At 41.0% G+C, this 14,978-nt stretch overlaps 1 protein-coding gene across 2 annotated transcripts in view; it reads left to right on the plus strand.

Annotated features, from left to right (window-relative positions):
* Window positions 1–14,978, plus strand: part of MYO16 (myosin XVI) — a 615,551-nt gene that overhangs the window by 66,380 nt on the left and 534,193 nt on the right. For both annotated transcript variants that reach the window (XM_050766698.1, XM_050766697.1), the window contains one exon: window positions 10,133–10,396. In XM_050766698.1, the coding sequence (XP_050622655.1) occupies window positions 10,171–10,396 (226 nt within the window). In that variant the 5' untranslated portion in view covers window positions 10,133–10,170. The remainder of the gene's footprint in view (window positions 1–10,132; window positions 10,397–14,978) is intronic.

The raw sequence follows: 14,978 nt of genomic DNA on the forward strand, positions 1-14,978 counted from the left end.
CATCTTGAATTAATTTTCGTATAGGGAGTAAGGAAAGGATCCAGTTTCAGCTTTCTACTTATGGCTAGCCAATTTTCCCAGCACCATTTATGAAATAGGGAATCCTTTCCCCATTTCTTGTTTCTCTCAGGTTTGTCAAAGATCAGATGGCTGTAGATGTGTGGTATTATTTCTGAGGACTCTGTTCTGTTCCATTGGTCTATATCTCTGTTTTGGTACCAGTACCATGCTGTTTTGGTTACTGTAGCCTTGTAGTATAGTTTGAAGTCAGGTAGCGTGATGCCTCCAGCTTTGTTCTTTTGACTTAGGATTGTCTTGGAGATGCGGGCTCTTTTTTGGTTCCATATGAACTTTAAAGCAGTTTTTTTCCAATTCTGTGAAGAAACTCATTGGTAGCTTGATGGGGATGGCATTGAATCTATAAATTACCTTGGGCAGTATGGCCATTTTCACGATATTGATTCTTCCTATCCATGAGCATGGTATGTTCTTCCATTTGTTTGTGTCCTCTTTTATTTCACTGAGCAGTGGTTTGTAGTTGTCCTTGAAGAGGTCCTTTACATCCCTTGTAAGTTGGATTCCTAGGTATTTGATTCTCTTTGAAGCAATTGTGAATGGAAGTTCATTCCTGATTTGGCTCTCTGTTTGTCTGTTACTGGTGTATAAGAATGCTTGTGATTTTTGCACATTAATTTTATATCCTGAGACTTTGCTGAAGTTGCTTATCAGCTTAAGGAGATTTTGGGCTGAGACAATGGGGACTTTCTAAATATACAATCATGTCATCTGCAAACAGGGACAGTTTGACTTCTTCTTTTCCTAACTGAATACCCTTGATTTCTTTCTCTTGCCTAATTGCCCTAGCCAGAACTTCCAACACAATGTTGAATAGGAGTGGTGAGAGAGGGCATCCCTGTCTTGTGCCAGTTTTCAAAGGGAATTTTTCCAGTTTTTGCCCATTCAGTATGATATTGGCTGTGGGTTTGTCATAGATAGCTCTTATTATTTTGAGGTACGTTCCATCAATACCGAATTTATTGAGCGTTTTTAGCATGAAGGGCTGTTGAATTTTGTCAAAAGCCTTTTCTGCATCAATTGAGATAATCATGTGGTTCTTGTCTTTGGTTCTGTTTATATGCTGGATTATGTTTATTGATTTGCGAATGTTGAACCAGCCTTGCATCCCAGGGATGAAGCCCACTTGATCATGGTGGATAAGCTTTTTGATGTGTTGCTGAATCCGGTTTGCCAGTATTTTATTGAGGATTTTTGCATCGATGTTCATCAGGAATATTGGTCTAAAATTCTCTTTTTTTGTTGTGTCTCTGCCAGGCTTTGGTATCAGGATGATGTTGGCCTCATAAAATGAGTTAGGGAGGATTCCCTCTTTTTCTATTGATTGGAATAGTTTCAGAAGAAATGGTACCAACTCCTCCTTGTACCTCTGGTAGAATTCAGCTGTGAATCCATCTGGTCCTGGACTTTTTTTGGTTGGTAGGCTATTAATTATTGCCTCAATTTCAGAGCCTGCTATTGGTCTATTCAGGGATTCAACTTCTTCCTGGTTTAGTCTTGGAAGAGTGTAAGTGTCCAGGAAATTATCCATTTCTTCTAGATTTTCCAGTTTATTTGCGTAGAGGTGTTTATAGTATTCTCTGATGGTAGTTTGTATTTCTGTGGGGTCGGTGGTGATATCCCCTTGATCATTTTTAATTGCGTCGATTTGATTCTTCTCTCTTTTCTTCTTTGTTAGTCTTGCTAGTGGTCTGTCAATTTTGTTGATCTTTTCAAAAAACCAACTCCTGGATTCATTGATTTTTTGGAGAGTTTTTTGTGTCTCTATCTCCTTCAGTTCTGCTCTGATCTTAGTTATTTCTTGCCTTCTGCTAGCTTTCGAATGTGTTTGCTCTTGCTTCTCTAGTTCTTTTAATTGTGATGTTAGAGTGTCAATTTTAGATCTTTCCAGCTTTCTCTTGTGGGCATTTAGTGCTATAAATTTCCCTCTACACACTGCTTTAAATGTGTCCCAGAGATTCTGGTATGTTGTATCTTTGTTCTCATTGGTTTCAAAGAACATCTTTATTTCTGCCTTCATTTCGTTAGGCACCCAGTAGTCATTCAGGAGCAGGTTGTTGAGTTTCCATGTAGTTGAGCGGTTTCGATTGAGTTTCTTAGTCCTGAGTTCTAGTTTGATTGCACTGTGGTCTGAGAGACAGTTTGTTACAATTTCTGTTCTTGTACATTTGCTGAGGAGTGCTTTACTTCCAATTACGTGGTCGATTTTGGAGTAAGTACGATGTGGTGCTGAGAAGAATGTATATTCTGTTGATTTGGGGTGGAGAGTTCTATAGATGTCTATTAGGTCTGCTTGCTGCAGAGATGAGTTCAATTCCTGGATATCCTTGTTAACTTTCTGTCTCATTGATCTGTCTAATGTTGACAGTGGAGTGTTGAAGTCTCCCATTATTATTGTATGGGAGTCTAAGTCTCTTTGTAAGTCTCTAAGGACTTGCTTGATGAATCTGGGTGCTCCTGTATTGGGTGCATATATATTTAGGATAGTTAGCTCTTCCTGTTGAATTGATCCCTTTACCATTATGTAATGGCCTTCTTTGTCTCTTTTGATCTTTGATGGTTTAAAGTCTATTTTATCAGAGACTAGTATTGCAACCCCCGCTTTTTTTTGTTCTCCATTTGCTTGGTAAATCTTCCTCCATCCCTTTATTTTGAGCCTATGTATGTCTCTGCGTGTGAGATGGGTCCCTCCTGAATACAGCAGACTGATGGGTCTTGACTCTTGATCCAGTTTGCCAGTCTGTGTCTTTTAATTGGAGCATTTAGTCCATTTACATTTAAAGTTAAGATTGTTATGTGTGAACTTGATTCTGCCATTATGATATTAACTGGTTATTTTGCTCGTTAGTTGATGCAGTTTCTTCCTAGCCTCGATGGTCTTTACATTTTGGCATGTTTTTGCAATGGCTGGTACCGGTTGTTCCTTTCCATGTTTAGTGCTTCCTTCAGGGTCTCTTGTAAGGCAGGCCTAGTGGTGACAAAATCTCTAAGCATTTGCTTATCTGTAAAGGATTTTATTTCTCCTTCACTTATGAAACTTAGTTTGGCTGGATATGAAATTCTGGGTTTAAAATTCTTTTCTTTAAGAATGTTGAATATTGGCCCCCACTCTCTTCTGGCTTGGAGAGTTTCTGCTGAGAGATCTGCTGTTAGTCTGATGGGCTTCCCTTTGTGGGTAACCCGACCTTTCTCTCTGGCTGCCCTTAAGATTTTTTCCTTCATTTCAACTTTGGTGAATCTGGCAATTATGTGTCTTGGAGTTGCTCTTCTCGAGGAGTATCTTTGTGGCGTTCTCTGTATTTCCTGGATTTGAATGTTGGCCTGCCCTACTAGGTTGGGGAAGTTCTCCTGGATGATATCCTGAAGAGTGTTTTCCAACTTGGTTCCATTTTCCCCCTCACTTTCAGGCACCCCAATCAGACGTAGATTTGGTCTTTTTACATAATCCCATACTTCTTGCAGGCTTTCTTCATTTCTTTTTCTTCTTTTTTCTTTTGGTTTCTCTTCTCGCTTCATTTCATTCATTTGATCCTCAATCGCAGATACCTTCTTCCAGTTGATCGAGTCGGTTACTGAAGCTTGTGCATTTGTCACGTATTTCTCGTGTCATGGTTTTCATCTCTTTCATTTCGTTTATGACCTTCTCTGCATTAATTACTCTAGCCATCAATTCTTCCACTTTTTTTTCAAGATTTTTAGTTTCTTTGCGCTGGGTATGTAATTCCTCCTTTAGCTCTGAGAAATTTGATGGACTGAAGCCTTCTTCTCTCATCTCGTCAAAGTCATTCTCTGTCCAGCTTTGATCGGTTGCTGGCGATGAGCTGCGCTCCTTTGCCGGGGGAGATGCGCTCTTATTTTTTGAATTTCCATCTTTTCTGCCCTGCTTTTTCCCCATCTTTGTGGTTTTATCTGCCTCTGGTCTTTGATGATGGTGATGTACTGATGGGGTTTTGGTGTAGGTGTCCTTCCTGTTTGATAGTTTTCCTTCTAACAGTCAGGACCCTCAGCTGTAGGTCTGTTGGAGATTGCTTGAGTTCCACTCCAGACCCTGTTTGCCTGGGTGTCAGCAGCAGAGGCTGCAGAAGATAGAATATTTCTGAACAGCGAGTGTACCTGTCTGATTCTTGCTTTGGAAGCTTCCTCTCAGGGGTATACTCCACCCTGTGAGGTGTGGGGTGTCAGACTGCCCCTAGTGGGGGATGTCTCCCAGTTAGGCTACTCAGGGGTCAGGGACCCACTTGAGCAGGGAGTCTGTCCCTTCTCAGATCTCAGCCTCCATGTTGGGAGATCCACTGCTCTCTTCAAAGCTGTCAGACAGAGTCGTTTGCGTCTGCAGAGGTTTCGGCTGTGTTTGTTATTGCCCTGTCCCCAAAGGTGGAGTCTACAGAGACAGGCAGGTTTCCTTGAGCTGCTGTGAGCTCCACCCACTTCGAGCTTCCCAGCAGCTTTGTTTACCTACTTAAGCCTCAGCAATGGCGGGTGCCCCTCCCCCAGCCTCGCTGCTGCCTTGCCAGTAGATCACAGACTGCTGTGCTAGCAATGAGGGAGGCTCCGTGGGTGTGGGACCCTCCCGGCCAGGTGTGGGATATGATCTCCTGGTGTGCCTGTTTGCTTAAAGCGCAGTATTGGGGTGGGAGTTACCCGATTTTCCAGGTGTTGTGTGTCTCATTTCCCCTGGCTAGGAAAAGGGATTTCCTTCCCCCTTGTGCTTCCCAGGTGAGGCAATGCCTCGCCCTGCTTCAGCTCTCGCTGGTCGGGCTGCAGCAGCTGACCAGCACCGATCGTCCGGCACTCCCCAGTGAGATGAACCCAGTACCTCAGTTGAAAATGCAGAAATCACCGGTCTTCTGTGTCGCTCGCGCTGGGAGTTGGAGACTGGAGCTGTTCCTATTCGGCCATCTTGCTCCGCCCCCCCGGTTGGTGAGTTATCCATTCTGTAGTTCTGTGTCTTTTAAGTGGAGCAATTAGGCCATTTACATTCAATGTTAGTATTGAAATATGAGGTACTGTTGCTTTCATCATACTCATTTTTGCTTGTGTACTTTGGTTTTGTTTTTTGTTTTTGCTTTTTAACTTGTATTTTTGTTTTATAGATCCTGTGTGCTTTATGCTTTAAAGAGGTCCTGTTTTGATGTGTTTCCATGATTTAAAGCTCCTTTTAGCAGTTCTTATAGTGGTGGTTTGGTAATGGCAAATTCTCTCAGCATTTGTCTGAAAACGACTGTATCGTTCCTTCCTATATGATACTTAATTTCTCTGGATACAAAATTCTCGGCTGATAATTGTTTTGTTTAAGGAGGCTGAAGATAGGTCTTCAATCCCTTGTAGCTTACAGGGTTTCTGCTGAGAAATCTGCTGTTAATCTGATAGGTTTTCCTTCATAGGTTACCTGGTGCTTCTGTCTCAGAGCTCTTAAGATTCTTTACTTCATCTTCACTTTAGATAACCTGATGACAATGTGCCTAGGTGAAGATCTTTTTTGTGATGAATTTCCCAGGTGTTCTTTGTGCTTCTTCTGTTTAGATGTCTAGGTCTCTCTCAAGGCTGGGGAAATTTTCCTCTATGATTCCCCCAAATATGTTTTCCACACTTTCAGAATTTTCTTCTTCCTCAGGTATACTGATTATTCTTAGGTTTGGTCATTTAACATAATCCCAGACTTCTTGGAGGCTTTTGTTCATATTTTCTTATTCTGTTTTCTTTGTCTTTGTTGGATTGGGTTAATTCTAAGACTTTGTCTTCAAGCTCTGAACTTCTTTCTTCTACTTGTTCACTTCTATTGCTGAGACTTTCCTGAGCATTTTGCATTTCTAAAAACGTGTCCAGCATTTCCTAAATTTTTGATTGTCTTTTCTTTAAGCTATCTATTTTCATGAATATCTCCTTTCACTTCTCATATCAGTTTTTGGATTTCCTTGCATTGGGCTTTGGCTTTCTCTGGTCCCTCCCTGATTAGCTTAATAACTAACCTTCTGATTTCTTTTTCAGGTAAACCAGAGATTTCTTCTTGGTTTGGATCCACTGCTGGTGAACCAATGTGATTTTTTGGGGATGTTGAAAAGCCTTGTTTTGTCATATTACCAGGGTTGGTTTTCTGGTTCCTTCTCATTTGGGTAGGCTCTGTCAGAGGGAAGGTCTAGGGCTGAAGGCTGTTGTTCAGATTCTTCTGTCTTATGGGGTGTTCCTTTGATGTAGTACTCTCCCCGTTTTCCTGTGGATGTGACTTCCTGTGAGCCAAACTGCAGTGATGGTTGTCTCTCTTCTGGGTCTAGCCATCCAGTGAGTCTACCCAGCTCTAGGCTGGTACTGGGGGTTGTCTGCACAGAGTCCTGTGACATGAACCATCTATATGTCTCTCAGCCATGGATACCAGTACCCATTCTGGTGGAAGTGGTGAAGGCTGCAGTGGACTCTATAAGTGTCCTTAGCTTTGGTGGTTTAATGTTCTATTTTTGTGCTGGTTGGCCTCCTCCAGGAGGTGGCAATTCCCAGAAAGCATCAGCTGTAGTAGTCTGGAGAGGGACTGGCAGTGGGTGGAACCCTAGAACTCCCAAGATTAATGCCCTTTGTTTTCCACTACCAGGGTGGATAGGGAAGGACCATCAGGTGGGAACAGGGCTGGGTGTGACTGAGCTCAGACTCTCCTTGGGTGGGTCTTGCTGTGGCTGCTGTGGGGGATGGTGGTGGGATTCCCAGGTCACTGGAGTTGTGTACCTAGGAGGATTATGACTGCCTCTGTTGAGTCATGCAGGTTGTCAGGGAAGTGGGGGAAAGCCGGCAGTCACGGGCCAGGCAAACCTAAAGGCCGATCTCACTCCCACCGTGCCCCCCAAACCAACAGCCCTGAGTTCCCAGGTAGAGGGCAAGATGGGTTTGAAAACTTGCCCGAGGCGATCCAACTTCCAGCTTCGAGAGAAAAGGGCTTTAGTTCTTTCACCGTCTGTGAAGTCTGCATGCCTGATTCACAACCTCCCTGGCTAGGCTGCTTCTCATCCTGTTCAAAATGTTACAAAGTTCAGCTAGAGAATTCCTTCTGTCTCTGGCCACCCTCCCAATGGATCCCTGTGGTGCCAGGCAGGAATGGGCTGCTTGGGGACCCAGTGAGCTCCCAGGGCCTTTTCTGCTGCTTCCTCTACCCATGTAGTTTGCTCGGCTCTCTAACTTGACTCAGCTCCAGGTAAAGTTCAAAACTTCTCCCACGGACAGAACTTCAGCTTCTCCAGTGGGGGTGTGTGTTCAGAAGAGGAGGGCCTCTATCCCCATTTCTGCAGTTGGGGCACTCACAGTATCTGAGGTGTCTCCCAGGTCCTGCAGGAACAGTCCACTCCTTTCAGAGGATCTGTGGGTCCTCTCGGGATTGCTGGTTTCTTCTTGAAGTCAATCTGGAGCTAAAATTCACAGTGCAAGCCTTCCCATGCTGCGCTGTCCAGAGCTGCAGTGCAGCCCTGCCTCCCGTCCACCGTGATCCCCTGAATCCCTGTGTTATCTTATCGATTTTTTCTTTATTTTTTTTTTAGATCAACTGGTCATATTATATATCTTATCGATTCATAGACATATACGTACATGACACAGCTGACGAACTTGTACTTAGATTAAAACAAAGTCAAAATGCCCAATAAATTTTCAGATTACAAAAGAATCAATTTATAAACTAATGTTTTAGATCAAAACATGGGGAACTATTTAACAAAAATACATTAAAAATCAAGATTTGAGACCTGAATTGATTTGAAATTTAACAATCACAGCCTTTGAGTTTTCCAAATCAAAAAGGAAAATAAGAAAATTAATTTAAGAGCCACCTTTTACATTCCCTCTTGACAGCCTGTCAGGGATAACTCAATGAATCATGATCTGTCACCGTGGAATCCTTAAAAGTTAATTGAAAATTTCACCGAGAGACCCTTCTTGAGAGTCACAAACTAGAGGACTACTGTGGTGTTTATTAGATTATCCTCAGCCGTCAACTGCTGGCTAATCAACACATGGCACTCTGCGATGTTATTTGTTTTAATTCTTCAGGCTTTTTTTGTGTGGCCCTGTTGATCCCCTGGGCACCAAATGACAAGCCAGGAAAGTCACAGAAGTCAAAGTGTCACAAGCATCCAAGTCAATCAGTCAAGCCCTGTGCACTTTTCTACACAGATGTGAAAGCAGAAGACATTTACGGCTCTTTATTTATGAGCTTTCTCATACAATCTGTCTCTGGCAGTGATCAGAGCTTTTATCAAAGAAGTGTACTCCAGAGCAATTTGTCATCATTTCAGAACCGCTGTTGTCTGTTTGCGTTTCGGTCACTGGAAAGGGAACATTTTCTGTATAGCTAGTTAATATTTCTCACATCACTTTTACGAATACTCATGAACAGTCTTATGAAAACATGATGCTAAAATGTATAGCTTTTGTCAAATGCAAATAAATGAACACAAAATCCCCCAACACGGCTTCTTTATCTTCCTACATCTTATGTAAAAGTACTTATATATTCAATACCTGGCATTAGAGAATCACGAGCTTTGGTTGTTTCTTCTCTATGGAGCGTTTTTTATTCTGTTTGCCTAATTGTCTCTTTAATCTTAGACAAGTCACAGCCTCTCTCAACTTGATTTTCTTTATATGCTAAACAGGGATGGTTATGCTGGTGCACCTGGGGGCTGTGAGGATAAAGACTTGCAAAGTGTCACAAGAAACAGAAGTGGAAATAGTGTTGTCATGACTTGTTCCTTCAAAGGACCAGGGCATCTTTCCAAAGATGAACTATACCCTTAGTATATAATCTTCTCAGATATGGCATATGATCAACCACATTTTGTTCATGCATAGTTACTTTAACCTCCTTGGGACCTTATATTATAAATAGCTTAAGAATATATAAACACATCTGAATCTGTGTTTGCAAGCCAGCTTCTAGAATTTTTAATGCTTTAACATTGATTTTCTGCCAATAGTAAAATTTTAACCTGGTGGTAAGTATAAGTGTTTGTACAATTCCATTACAGGTGCTTTGACTGGTGTTTATAGGAAATAGACTTTTGAAACAAACAGGATATTTTAAGTTTCAGAAATGGGAATTCAGTTTGTTAATCACTATATAAATAAAACAAGAACTGTAGCAGCCAAAATTCTCTCCACAATTTTGAGAAATATCTCTGTGCCAACCCTCAGTCTTTATACTTAACCACAGGTTTCTTGGAAATGAATGTCACTGATTATGAGAAAAAGAATTTAGCAATAAATTGGTGAAAAATGTCTACTGTATCATATAAAGAGTTGATAGCATATATTCTCCTTTTTTCCCCATTCTGTTGCCCAGACTGGAGTGCAGTGGTGTAATCCTAGCTCACTGCAACCTTAAACTCCTGGGCTTATGTGATCCCCCACCTCAGCCTCCAAGTAGTTGGCACTACAGCCACATGCCACTAACTTAAAAGTTTCTCTCTCTCTCTTTTTTTTTTTTTTTGGACAGACAGGATCTTCCTATGTTGCCCAGGCAAGTCTTAAACTCCTGGCTTCAAGTGATCCTCCCCTCTCAAAGCACTGAGATTACAGGCTTGAGCCATTATACTTGGCAGCATATATATATTCTATTACATTAAATTAACAGCGTCATGATTAGTCATCATGATATGCAAAAGCAATTCTATTAGGTTGTTCTGAAAAAGTTGGAATGATTTTATGCCCACATTTAACATGCAAAATTAGTTAGTATTATTCAATTAGACAGAAGGAGCCTGACACAGTGGTGAAATCTGGAGGCTTTGGCTATGGATTGAAAGAAACAGGAAGGGATGGATGGTTAGTAATTGCGTTGAGCTTAACTACATATGCATGTCTAATTCTACCATTTGTTTTATTACCACGGAATCTTGAGAAACACACGAACGGTTTTCCCCCAATCTATAAAAAGGGCTTTGGATTTGTAATATCAAGGGCAGGGAGAATTGTTCCGTTTATGACCTGTGCAATGGGCAATATAAAAGCAAACGTGCTGTGGTGCACATGTATAGTGGTTATAATAATAGGTCTGGTGACGCTCCCCTTGCATTTCTTCCAGGTTGCTTTCAGCTATGTAACGTTTTTCGATCCCATGAGATGGAAATCGACCAGTGCTTGCTAGAGTCCCTTCCCCTTGGCCAACGGCAGCGTCTGGTGAAGCGCATGCGCTGTGAGCAAATCAAAGCCTACTATGAGCGCGAGAAGGCTTTTCAGAAGCAGGAAGGGTTCCTGAAAAGGCTGAAGCATGCGAAGAATCCAAAAGTTCACTTCGACCTGGCGGACATGATACAGGACGCGATTATCCACCACAATGACAAAGAAGGTACATGATAAGAAAGAAGGACCCGCTTTCTGATGTGATTTTTTGTGATTGATTTTTGTTGGTTTGTTGTTTTTTTGATGGAGAGACGGGGCAGAAAAGTCCTTTTAAATATTGGAGGCTACTATCTTTTAACTGTTCGAATTATTCAAGAAAAAAAATACGGTTTGCAAAGAACATCATTAAAAGTCCTGCCACCTAGTAAGATTAAAAAAATGTAAAAATTGTGGTGAAATTGTATTTTTTATTTTTTTTTTAAAGAATTACCTATCAGAAGAGCAAGCGAGTTCCTTTCAAATTGTTCAGTTCTAATTGTTAGGGAAACTTTTTATCAATGAATTGGTTTTCTATTTAGAAAATTTTTATAGAGACAGGGTCCCACTATGTTGACCAGGCTGGTCTCAAACTCCAGGGCTCGAGCAGTCCTCCAGCCTCAGCCTCCCAGAGTGCAGGAATTTCAGTGAATTGTTTTTCCTGATGATGATTTGGGACTGTGGAATTTGTTAATCCGTAGCTCATGCTTTGATAGATGTGGCAGTAATGTGACTTCCCCTGACTCTAAGGAATCAATTTCTTTCTCCCTTAAAGTTGTTTGGCTTGTGGTATCACGTTTTACTAAGATTACCCAATGCAAATCTCAATTGTCTTCGCAAGACTGTTAAATTTTTCACTTTTTATATATTCTTGTATGTGAATTTTTCTGTTTTCCTATATAGAACCCACTTGCCCAAGTTCAAATGTGAGAGAAATGTTCCAGCTCTGGATATAATTGTTGTAGTTGTACAAGGCTTCAAAGAAACAGATATAAATCAATTTACCTTGATTGGCTCCCAAATCAGTATTTGCCGAAGTTCAAATGTGAGAGAAATGTTCCAGCTCTGGATATAATTGTTGTAGTTGTACAAGGCTTCAAAGAAACAGATATAAATCAATTTACCTTGATTGGCTCCCAAATCAGTATTTGAATGAATCTGAAACGAGCATTCTTCACAATTCATTATTCACAATTTGAAATCCAAAAAGCTCTGAAGCCATTATTTGGATAGATCATTTAGTGGCAAAACTTTCACTGACCTATTCATGGTTTATAACCTGTTCAGTTTGGAAAAATAATAAATTCAATAACATATGTGCTTTGAAGGCTTTCAAATGGGGATTGTGGATCTATTAGCTAAGAAAACGTATAGCACATTATATAGAATAATAGTTATACATAGTAAGAAGACAAGTCATTCTTTTCATGGTTTTGTGTGGGCTTTTTCTAGTTAAACTGGAATACTCTGAGAATTTCTAATTTTTTTTTTGTCTTAAGTTGCAATAACAGTAGTAGTGAATCTTTGAGCTGGAAAGTACCTAAAAACTTTTGGTGTGGTCCACTTACTTTACCCATGAAGGAACTGAAATTCAGCCATCGTGTCATATTCTCTGGAAAGCTGTCTGGAGCACTCTGACCTTTCATTTTATTATTCTCTTCTCACTTATGGCTGTTCATTTAATGGCCACCTCCTCCGTGAGTCTGTGAGCACATCAAAGGTAGGGACAATGTCCACAAGGTCATTGCCCTCTCCTGCCCATCTCATACCTTTCAGCAGCATTGAGTGAAAGAGTAAAGTGATCGGTTGTTGTTCAACACACAGTAGTTGTTACAATAAACTTAAATGAGAAAGCAGGTCTTGAAATTTAAGCCCTATTTTGATTGAAAAGTAATAAAACAGAAAAATTGATTGGTGCCAGTGCGGTGGCTCACACCTGTAATCCCAACACTTTGGGAGGCAGAGGTGGAAAACTCTGCTGAAGCCAGGAGTTAGAGACAAGCCTGGGCAACATAGCAAGACCCCATCTCTACAAAATATTTTTAAAAATTAGCTGTACACAGTGGTGCATGTCCAGCTCCTCAAGAAGCTGTGGTAAGGGATTGTTTGAGCCTAGAGGTTAAGGCTATAGTGAGTCATGATGGTGACCTGAACTCCAATCTGTGCAATAGAGCAAGACCCTGTCTCAAAAACACTTCTTTTAATGTATTGGAAATGTTTTAAAATTTCTTGTACCAAATACCTACAGTACACAATTATGTCTAGGTTAGGGTTAAAGGAAAATTCGTAGTAGTAAAGTACTAACTCAAAAGCCAAGAAGCAGTTATTATATAAGTCATGTTTCCACAAATATTCATGTCATACAATCTGAATTAATGCTTTCTTAGCAGATGTTGTAGGTGTGAAACTATGCAACCTAGTTTCTAGTGGCAAGCTAGGCGAGAGATTGTGGTGGCTTGGACCCAAATGGAGCGAGGGTGTGGTGAGAAATAGTCAATTTTAGGATTTATTTTTGGGACAAAGCTGACAGAAAATGCTGATTACCTGGCTATAGGGAGTGTATTGACTTTCTATTGCTACCAAAACAAATTATCATGAATTTAATAGTGGCAAACAGCATAAATATTACCTTACAGTTCTGTAGGTCAGAGGTCAGGTATGGGCTTTGGTGAGATATAAACAAGCTGTCATCAGCACTGGTTCAACAATTCTAGCTTCCAGAGGCCACCTGCCTTCCTTGGATCAGAGCCCCCTCCTCTGTCTCCAAGGTCAGCGGTGATGGATATAGGGCAGGGACAGTGCTCCTTCTCATGCTTCAGTTTGCCTGTTTCTTTGTCCATCCTTGTATCTGACTGAATCTTCTGCCTCCCTCTTGCACCTTTAGGAGCCTATGTGATGACACTGGGCTCACCTGGACTATGCAGGTTCACCTGTTCCAGAGGGAGCTCACTAGTAACCATACGTCCCTTAGTAACCATACATCCCTTTCTCCAGATCCCGTTGCATAGTTGCAGGTGTAACTCCAGAGAGTGAAATCGGGACAGCCAAAATGTTCCCTACTACAGGGAGTGAGAATTCCAGGATAACATCAAGGTTTTGGGGCCTCAACAAATAGAAGAATGAAATGCCATTAGCCACAGTAGGAGTGCCTCTAGGAGTTGTGAATGAGATGGGGTGGCATCCTGACTGGAGGTGTAAATTAAAAACTCATGAGCATATAGATGATACTGAAAACCCCAAAAGTGGATAAAGTGACGTACAGAAAGAGTTTAGGTAAAACGATAAGAAGTCTAAGAACTGAGTCCCAAGGAATTCCAATATTAACAATTCAGTGAAATGAGGTCCAACCATAAGGAATGACCAGGAAGAAAAGATGAAAATGAGGGAGAGTGCTTTCTTGGGAGCCAAGATAAGAAGTTTTCAAGGAGGAGAAATTTTTATTGATCAAGTAGGAGGAAGCCTGAAAACTGACCACTACATTTAGGAGTATGGAGGTGATTAGTTTTCATGACTTGTTGGGAGCAAGAATTTTAATGGATTAGGTTCCAAACAGAGTAGGAAAACAGGAATGGGCACAGAAAGTATAAAGAGCTCTTTAAAGGAGGTTTCTGTAAAGAGGAGAGAAATGGAAAGATTGATGAAGAGGGAACAGACATTAAGAGCTTTTTTTAATGATGGGAGAATTAACAGCAAGTATATGTGCTGATAAAAATAATTCATTTGCATTTCTCTAATGACCAGTGATGATGAGCTTTGTTGGCCGCATAAATGTCTTCTTTTGAGAAGTGTCTGTTCATATCCTTCACCCATTTTTTGATGGGGTTGTTTTTTATTGTAAGTTTGTTTAAGTTCCTTGTAGATTCTGGATATTAAATGTGGTACATAAACACCATGGAATACTATACAGCCAGAAAATAGAATGAGTTCATGTCCTTTGCAGGGACATGGATAAACCTGGAAACCATCATTCTCAGCAAACTAAAACAGGAACAGAAAACCAAACACCACTTATTGTCACTCATAAGTGGGAGTTGAACAATGAGAACATACGGACACAGGGAGGGGAACATCACACACTGGGGCCTATCGGGGTTAGGGGGTAATGGGAGGGAGAACATTAGGACAAACACCTAATGTACATGGAACTTAAAACCTAGATGGTGGGTTGATAGGTGCAGCAAACCACCATGGCATATGTATACCTATGTAACAAACCAGCATGTTCTGCACATGTATCCCAGAACTTGAAGTAAAATTTAAAATAAAATAAAAATAATTCATGTGAGAGGGAAAATCTGGTCACACTAGAGTAAGAGAAGACAATTGATGGAGCAAGCCTGTGCACGTGCATACTGTGATGAGGTCAGCTGCCCACTGGAAGGGCTTGGGTTCAGCTGGGATCACCTCTAGCAGTCGTTATCAATCCTGGCTGGATAACAGAATCACCTGGGAAGATTTTATTTTTTAATTTCCATATCTAGGACCTGCTCATAAATATGCTGATGTAATCAGTCTTATGTGGGGCCAGGATGGTTTTTAATGGTGCCTAGGAGACTATGGTGTTCAGAGAGAGCTGAGAGATATGGTGTGAACCTGTGGTGATTCTCCTCCTGGTTTTGATACTAATTAATCAAAGAACCATGGCCCTTGGCTAAGAGTGAGGGTGTGGAAGATGACCTGAAAGTAAAGCAAAGAAGGGAACCTGCAAGTATGGGAGAAAAAATGGACCAAGGCAAATACTGTATTTTTTAAATGGGACCTATAGAAAAAAA

The sequence above is a fragment of the Macaca thibetana genome, chromosome 17, assembly GCF_024542745.1.
Source record: "Macaca thibetana thibetana isolate TM-01 chromosome 17, ASM2454274v1, whole genome shotgun sequence".
NCBI classification, from domain to species: Eukaryota; Metazoa; Chordata; class Mammalia; order Primates; family Cercopithecidae; genus Macaca; species Macaca thibetana.